The sequence below is a fragment of the Gossypium raimondii genome, chromosome 4 (genome assembly GCF_025698545.1).
Source record: "Gossypium raimondii isolate GPD5lz chromosome 4, ASM2569854v1, whole genome shotgun sequence".
Classification (NCBI taxonomy): domain Eukaryota; kingdom Viridiplantae; phylum Streptophyta; class Magnoliopsida; order Malvales; family Malvaceae; genus Gossypium; species Gossypium raimondii.
The window spans coordinates 9,925,787-9,934,955 of NC_068568.1; the positions used below are offsets into that span (position 1 = coordinate 9,925,787).

The 9,169-nt window shown below is 33.3% G+C and overlaps 1 protein-coding gene across 1 annotated transcript; it reads right to left on the reverse strand.

Annotated features, from left to right (window-relative positions):
- Nucleotides 1-5,973: 5,973 nt before the first annotated feature.
- On the reverse strand, nucleotides 5,974-8,268 carry LOC105780118 (transcription factor DIVARICATA). The gene is made up of 2 exons (XM_012604250.2): nucleotides 7,293-8,268; nucleotides 5,974-7,035 (listed from the first exon to the last, which is right to left on the reverse strand). The coding sequence occupies exons 1-2, from the start codon at nucleotides 7,715-7,717 to the stop codon at nucleotides 6,534-6,536; spliced, it is 927 nt and encodes a 308-aa protein (XP_012459704.1). The 5' UTR covers nucleotides 7,718-8,268; the 3' UTR covers nucleotides 5,974-6,533.
- Between the last annotated feature and the right edge of the window lie 901 nt (nucleotides 8,269-9,169).

The following is a 9,169-nucleotide window of genomic DNA, read 5'->3' on the forward strand; positions in this document are numbered from 1 at the left end:
TTCAAGTAGGCTTATATAATGTATATTTTGTAGGCATTGCGTTATTTTATTTTATTTTATTTTCTTCTTGTTTTGGCTATACAGAGATTGAAGTGTAATAGCCCAGAAATTCTAAGGGCTTGATATGTAATAATTATTTTTTTTCTCATCCTTTTCCTCCCACCTTTTTGGTCTTTTCACATTTTTTTCATTTTCTTTTCTTTCTTCCATTTTTCTCTTTTTTTTCTTTCCCATTTTTCCTTTTTCTTTTGTTCTTTCTTTTTCATTTCTTCTCCCTCTTTTTTTTTCCTTTTCTTATCTTCTTCTTTTTCTCCTCCTCCTTTAACCCTTGTAACCACCACCTCTGCACCATCTAGTGGTCTTTTCCAACAATGATGACCACCAAAATGGTCATCTTCCTCTCCTCTCCTATTATACCAGTTTGGATTTTCAAAATGAGTCTTTAAATATCCCAAATCCCGAACCATAGCCTCCAGTTTCTCCCCCTACGATCTTGTGACTCCACCAACAATTCCTGGTGATTCATGTATAGGTGGAACAGAAGACTTTAATAGAAAGGCCATAACGTAAAAAGAAAAAATGCACCGAAATTAAGTATTGTGTCTGTAATTACTCGATTTTCGTTGGTGTCGAAAAATTCAACTTTGAAGACCAACTTCTTGTATCAAGTTAGATGAAAATTTTAATCTAAGAGTTTATATGACATATATGAAATGATGGGATTGAATTACTAGGTGATTAAATTAGATAAATTATTAAGTATAGTATAGGGATTAGATTGAAAGGTTGATAATTAGTGATAAAGGACTAAATTAAGAGGTGACTAAAATAGAGAGAATTAAGAGGAGATTAAACTAAGGACTTATGAGCAAATTGACCATTATTAATGTTGAATTAGTGGATACCAATGATCAAAGCCATTGATTTCTACTAATTTTCTCATGGATGCATTATGGCCATAAGATTTTTTATTATTAAGTTAATTAGTTTTATATATACACATGAGAGAATGGGAGATAGAATGGCAAAATTTTGTTTCATCTTCATCCTCTTCTCAATCGAACAATAAAAGGAACAGAAAGAAAATTTATTTGGTTTTCCTTCAATTTCCATCCATCATTTAAGGAGGTAGGTGAGCATTTCAATTGAATTTTTGTTAGATTATTAATCTATGATGTTTAGATACAACCCATTGAGTAGATTTTGCAATTGTTGAAGATAGGTCAGTTTACCATTGGTGGAGCTTTAGATAATTTAAAGAAAGCTTGAAATCATGATTGTTTAATAGTCAAGCTTGAACCATGGTAAAAATGAAGGGGTGTGTGTTGAAACAAGACTTGATTAAGTATAGACAAGTCAGCCATTGAGGAATACTTGAAGCTATAGAGAGAGATGTTGAGAACTTTGGAGAAAATGATGCTTATTGATTGCTTGAGGTTCTTAGAATATAGTTATGAATTCAGATTTAGATCTAAATGGGAGAGTTATAAAATATGAGAATATCATATATTAGGTTTCTAGGGGACCTAAATGAAAATGTGCATTCATGTTTGATTATAGTTATGTCCTTGTAGTTAAAGACGACATAGAAACTTTGAAGGTGAAGTGAAAAGAAAATGCAACGGACAAGTCGCAATATCAATTTGTCATAACTTAATTTGCTTTCATTACATGATTTCATTAACTAATTGTGTCTATAGAATGGTTAATATTCAAGGGTAAGTAAATGTGTTATTCCTTATTGAATTAGAAAATGAAATAATATTGGTAATTGATCGCATGAAAGGTATGATATGCTTTGTGAATTTGATGACATTGTTGTGATAATATATATGTATATGTATGTATATGCTAGTGATATGGTGTGTATATGAAAATATAATGAAAAGAATGAAGAAAATATATATAACCAAGTTAATGGTATTAAGAATGTCATATTAAACAATCTTAAATAGATTTTCGAATATAGTTGGTAAGTTATAGGATTCGTTATATCAAAGTTATTTTTAATGTTGGGCGCAAGCTATTTGCTAGTTCTTTCGAGCTTTGGGGGTCAAGAACATACCACTTTAGCACTGGGTGTGAATGATATAAAGAAATGAAATCTAGTTTACTCTATTTGCATATATGAGAATGAAATATGATAAGCATGTAAAAGATCATGCAAAATACGAACTAAGAGCCCTTGGAGCCAAATCATGAAATTTATATATTATCAGCTAGTTACCATTCTTGTATTAACAAGGTTTTTGATGCCTTATTATCGGCGTGTGTTTGTTTCATGCACAGGTGACGAATAGGTTTTGATAGTTGATGACTCTTCAGCAACATTCAAGCGCCTCTGTTTTTGGAAGAATATTTTTTATTTTTTAAAACAACCAAAACCTAAATCCTAAAAAAAAAATATTTATTTAAAATAATCAAAAATTTTGAATTCTCGAAACTCTTTTTTTTCTCTTCCAAAAAAACATTTTGGAATAGAAAAGAATCTACCTTTTTAAAAAAAAAAATTTTGTTTGCTACTATTTGTGTGAAATCACTTACCTGTTTTTGTGTTTGATTTATGTTCATGAGCATCTAGTTTGTAGATCTTGTGTTCTTTGAATAGTATTTATTTGAGTTTTGTAAATACAAATCTTTATAAATTAAAAAGTAAAGGTTTTTTTACAAAATTTAAGTATTTGGCTTCAAGATTTTCCAAAACTTATTAGTTCATGTGTTGAAATCCTTTAGATCTAAATCTTATATAAGGTTTCAATTTCACGTTTTGTTGCAATTGTTGCATAAGAAATGGAGAAGAATCAATCATTTAAAATAAATAATAAAATTATTAAATGCTTATAAATAACACCATGAAAATCCCAAAAGAAAGAAATCCTAAGAGGACGTGGTATGATGGAAATTTCTGATTATCTAAAGAATTTAATTAATTGAAATTGGCTTGGCATACAAAATTGACATACCTTCTTGAATGCAACATTTCTTTACAAGTTATTATCTTCCAAACAATAACATCCTAAAGAATCACATTTCATTATAATTATAACATAAGAAAGCATCAATGCTTTTAAGTGGCGGTGGAGATTCTATCCAAGCAAAGATATTAGGTCTAAAATTGAGCTCAAGTATTATTATGCTTATTCATTAAAATTGGATCCAAATCAAATTCAACTTATTAAATCCGAACCCAAAACATAATGGATATTTAAATATCCATCCATACTAAACGGTAAATTAAATTGGTCTCAAATTATTTAATTAGATCCAAGTTCCAAAATACATCCACTAATTCAAACCAAATTAATAAACCTCAAAATTTAATAATTAAATATAAAATGTGAGCCAAATAATTCAAATCGAAATTCAACCTAATATATTGATTTTTCAATTTTACCTTTTAAATTCAATTTTCTTTTGTTGAAAGTAGGTATCCACAGATAATAGTGAGAGATAATCTAATACTAGGTCTGTTCATGGGTCGGGTCACTTAGTTTGGCCCGAAAACTCTCCTGAAAAGTGGAAGAGTTTGGGTAAAAATATAGGCCTGAAAAATAAACTTGAGCAAAAAAATAATGCCCATTTAGAAAATGGATCGAACCTCAGGTAAGGCTTTTTTTTCCCGAGCCTGACTCGACCCTACCCGAATATGCAAAAAAAAAATTGTTTTTTTTAATGTTTTGTTGTTTTTTTAATGTTTTGTTGTTTTTTTTTTACTGTTTTGTTGCTATTTTCTTTTTCTTTTTTTACTATTTTGCTACAATTTTACTATTATGTTGCTACTATTTTGTTGTTATTGTTTAGATATTATATAGCTCTTATTTTATTGCTAATTTTGTTACTATTTTAGAGGCATTTGCTTGTTAAGTTGCACCTTAGTGTTATTTAAGTATACATATTTTTTTAATTTATTTTCAATTTATTGGGAAACATTTATTTTAATGTTTTTAATATTGTTGATGTATTATATATATTTTTTAAAATAATATAAAAAATTTAATACGGGCGGTCCGGGCTTGGGCAAAATTTTAGGCCGATTTTTGGGTTGGGTCGGGTCGGCCTAGCAAATAGGCCTAAAATTTTGGTTGAGCCCGGCCTGGCCCATGAACACCTCTACTCAATACTGAAGAAGTAGAACTAATGCCAAATTAGAGGTGTTCATGGGCAGAGCCGAGCTGAGCCGAGCCCAACCAAAAAATTTAGGCCCATTTGCTAGGCCCGGGCTCAGCTCGACCCGAAAAATGGGCCAAAAATTTTACTCATGCCCGACCAGGATAAAAATGCTAAAACCCGGGCCCAGCCCTGCCCTCCCATATTACTTTTTTATATGTTTTTTAAATATATATAATACATAAAAAATACTAAAAATATTAAAATAAATATTTCCTAACAAATTGAAAATAAATTTTAAAAAATATGTATACTTAAATAATACTAAGATAAATGCAACTAAACAAGTAAATGCCTTTAAAATAATTATAAAATTAACAATAAAACAAGTGTTAGGCAATATCCATATAATAACAACAAAATATTAGTAATATAATAGTGAAATTGTATCAAAATAAGGAGACAACAACAAGAAAATAACATTAAAACAACAAAAAATAGCATTTTTTTGTCCTTTTGTGAATTCGGGTTGGGCTCGGGCAAAAATGGCTTACCTGAGGCTAGACCCATTTTTAAACAAGCATTATTTTTTTGTTCAAATCTATTTTTCGGGCTATATTTCTATTCAAACCCTCTCACTTTACAAACGGGCCGGGTGAATAAGTCTATGTCAAATCGAGTTTAAAATCAATTATTCCGACTGTTATTAAGGGTTAATTAACGTATAATTCAAACTGAAATAATCTGGACAAAATTAAATATCTACCTTCTAAATTCAAATAATAATAGTAACAGAGGGAAAGTAATCAGAGTTTTCAATTTGAAGAGGAAAAAAAAGAGAGCAGAGTGGGATCTGTGCGGTCCCAAAAATACCCAAGGGCTTAAAGAAGCTGAGGGCATTTTTGATTGAAAATTTTAGAATAAAGTGACCGAAGTGCTTCCCTATGCAACTTGCAAGAAAAGAAGGTGGATGGACAGTTAATTCATAAACAGAAAATAAAAAAAAAGTTTATTTTACTTTATATATTGCTCCATGCTGCCTTTAAATTGTTTGACAAGTTGGTGGGACCGAAATTTATACATGCATTGTGGTAGCAATACGGTGGCCACCGAGGTTTTCATGAAGCTTGCTGGAACAGCAAAGAACAATGGAAAAGCAGGCATAATGAAAAAAAAAGAAGAAAAAAGTAACCCTTTAGAAAAAGTAATACGGGTTACAGATCACTTCAGGATCCCTCACTGCACTAACCAGGACCAAGATGCTTACAAAATTTTTAGTGCTTTGACCCAAATGAAAAGCCATGGATACTACTATTATTGTTATTATTATTTTCTTTTTGCAGGTATCTTTGAGGTCCATCCTGAAGAAAAGGAAAATGGAGACAAAAGATGTGGTCACATATGATCTGGCATTCCTAAATTCCAATTCCAAAATCCCACCATATTAGAAGAAGATAGATGAGAATGATTGATCTATGATGCTAAGATTCCTTCACTGACCATTAAAAAAAATGGGAGGGGGGGGGGGTTTGAAAAAGAATCAGGGAGTCTTTGGCAAAAATAATCAGTTTAAAATCAAAGTGGAATGGAAGAATGAGATGCTTTGATTAGTGGTTCTTAACCTTGGATCAGTCAAGATTCTATTATCAACATCAGTCAACTAATTAAACTACCATTTACTTTCTTTTTTTCTTTATTGCCAACAAGGAATTTGCTATTAAAATATAAACCCGAATTTGCCAAAAAGACATCACGATTAAGCACAGTCATTAAACTATATCTTTAAAAAAGCATGCATTATGAGTCAGATAAATCAACATTTGACATGGCATATTGCTCAAATCACCTGCTTCCACTTTGGCCATATATCCTTTAAACCACAATATAATTTCATTACAATAGCCTTATTAACTGCTTCAGTGCAAACTCATAAGCAACAACAAAATAACCCCTTGTGGCTAAAACACCAAAGCTGATCCATGGATTTCTTCATGTTGTCCCAAGTTAAGGTGCTGAACATCAGTGTTTGAAGCAAGGAAATATGAATTATTTCAGGCTCATATCAAATTTTAAGCCTCTATAGTACAGTCTGTCATTTTGCAGAGGACTCGGATCCACATGGTGGTATCTATAGAACACACACAATCAATCTAAGAATAACAGGTTACAACAGATGATGCAGACACACGACAAGACTAGAATTAACAAGAGCCCAAGCTTCATGTAAATAAGCTTTTATCTTTTTGGTTCAATGATTCAGAATTTGAATGATAAATCACAAAACCACCTAACTGATCTCTCTTTATAGTGGAAACTATGGACTAAAATGCATCTCCAAGATATACACATCACTAGTAGGCTTCATCTTCATCTCTTTTAACTAATAATAATACCTTGAGAAAAGTCTTCCCACATTTTCACTCAGTTTATTGATGTTGTTGCATTGACTGCATCTGGAAAAGAGTGTTGTAAGATCCGAATTGAGATCTGGGAAGAGTTTCTCCAAGCAAATTTTGTTCCTCCAGCTTGGGTCCGTATGATGAAATCCCACAGAAGGGGGACACGAAAGCATTGCAATTACTCGTCCGGTTGAAAACCATAGCTGCTCCATTTTGTTGCTTCCATTCAAAGTCGATCTCTTTAGTTGTGGCTAGTTTAGCTTGCTGCTGTGCCTGTATGACTGCAGAAGAATCACTTGAAGACGAATGCTTGCAGTGATCCGGTGACGAAGAGGGAGTATCAGGAACGTTAACCGTTGTGATATCATGGATACTGGACCTCCTCTTGTCTTTCCCCCCGGTGACCTGCCTGATGAAGTATTTCTGAGCATGACTTGCCACTTGAGTCGGTGTTCGGGTAGTCACGAAATTGCGTGAAATATTTCTCCAATCCCCTTTACCGTACTTTTTAAGACCCATTAAGAATTGCCTGTCATTAATCATCAAGTCAAACATCATAAGCCGCTAGGAATAATGCTGAAAACCATTGAACGGTACAGAATTTGCACAACCAAGAAAAGCGACATGCACCAACAAAATATACACAGTGTTTACCAACCAACCACATTGTCAACATTCATAACAATTGCAAGATTCAAACAGGAAACTCCATTGATACCTGATATCCTAAGGACTGATCATAATTGTCAAATATATAAAGAACCAAAAAAAAGGGCTAGCAGTTACCTGTGTTCTTCTTCAGTCCATGGCACCCCTTTCTTCCTTTCTTGATCAGAAGAACGAGACCCAGTCCCTCTTTTACCAGGAGTGTAATAGTGTCTAAATCCATCACAGCCTTGACTATCATTACCCCACTCCAATGTAAAAGAATCACGGCTATATCCAGGGATTGGAATCAGGCCAGCCTCTATATCACTCACATCTTCTTCCAATTCTCTGTATTGCTTGATGACATCCCCAACTGTTTTTCCAGGAATCATAGATGCCACCTTAATCCATCGATCAGGGGTATCTTTATCATATAAAGCCAAAGCATTTTCAAAGCACTTGTTCTCTTCAGGCGTCCATTTAGTACCTTCACTCTCTTGAAACAACCAATTGGAAGTGTGTAAATAAGAGGCTGGAGAGAGAATTTCAAGTCCCCTATTCATTTGTTACTGGTTATGTAAACTGCCAAAGATGATTTGCCCGTACGCAAAAAAAGAAAGAAGAAAACTATGCTTTTCTCCCTCTTTGAATGAAATTGTTCAAAGAGAGAGAAAAACCAAATTAGAAAAATGCAGAGAAGTATGACTGTTTTAAATTAGCAACGAAATATCAAATCATAAAAACATTAAAATGGATTCGGTACCCTTTTTCACACAAGATTAAGTTGAGGAATCTCAAAAAAGTGAACTTTCCAAAACCCAAGGAAAATTCGAGAGCTGGTAGAAAAAGAAAAAGAAAAAGAAAAAGCAGATCTTTGCAAATATAAATGAAAAACCCTAGACATACATAGTAGATCCAAAATTGCATACTACAATTACAACAAGAAAATTGATATAGAGATTAAAATTTAAAAACCCAGATCATAGATTTAAACACAAACTGGAAAAAAAAAAAAGGGCAGTAAATCGATAAAGAAAGCAAAAACACTAAAACAAAACAAAGAAGGTTCTAAAGAATTGGAGAGCTAAAAGTTGGGGGAAATCTTTAGCAGTTAATATTTTGTTATGAAGGTAAAGCAAAAGCAAGGAGAGGAAAGAGAAAGTGCATGATAGAAATGAATTATAAGCACTCTTTTGAGTAGACCTGTTCATGGGCCGGGCGGCCCGGCCCGGCCCGACGATCTGCCCGAAATATGAGAGGGTTCGGGTAAAAATATAGACCCGAAATATGAGTTTGGGCAAAAAAACGAGACCCGTTTAAAAAATGGGCCGGGCTCGGGCTCAACTTTTTTGGCCCGGGCCCGGCCGAATATAATAAATATATATTTTTTATTTTTATTTTTTAATTTTAAAATACTTTAAAATTTTTTTTATTTTTTTATTTTTAAAATATTCTTTTTTGTATTTATTAAAAACTGGGCCGGGCTCGGGTTTATTATTTTTTCCCGGGCCGGACCTAGGTAAAATTTCAGGCCCATATTTTGGGTCGGACAGGGCCGAGCCCGGGCCTAAGAGTCGGGTCAAAATTTTTTCCGGGCCCGGCCCAAACCCGGCCCGGCCCATGGACAGGTCTACTTTTGAGTTATATTTTGTACTGCTTACAAAACTATGAAACAGAGAATGATGAGGCTGAAAGTGAAGGCAGAGAGAAACAGAGGGGTCAAAGCTGCTAACTCGTGATTGGTGTTGAAGAAAACGGAGATTGTGGGCGCTACTGTGGCCAAAGCAACGCTATTTTTCTCTAAAATATTATGAGGGAAGGGTGATGGCCAATCAGAAGAGAGATATCGACGGACATTTGGCTTGTTGGTGAATGAAATTGGATGTTTGGTTTTCTGGTCTTTTTATTTGGAGAAGATCAATATTGGCACGTGAGATGTTTGTCTTTCATGTCATCCAAATTTTTAATGGGAGGTGAAATGTGCTTTTTCATTACAAAATTAGTAGAGAAATTTG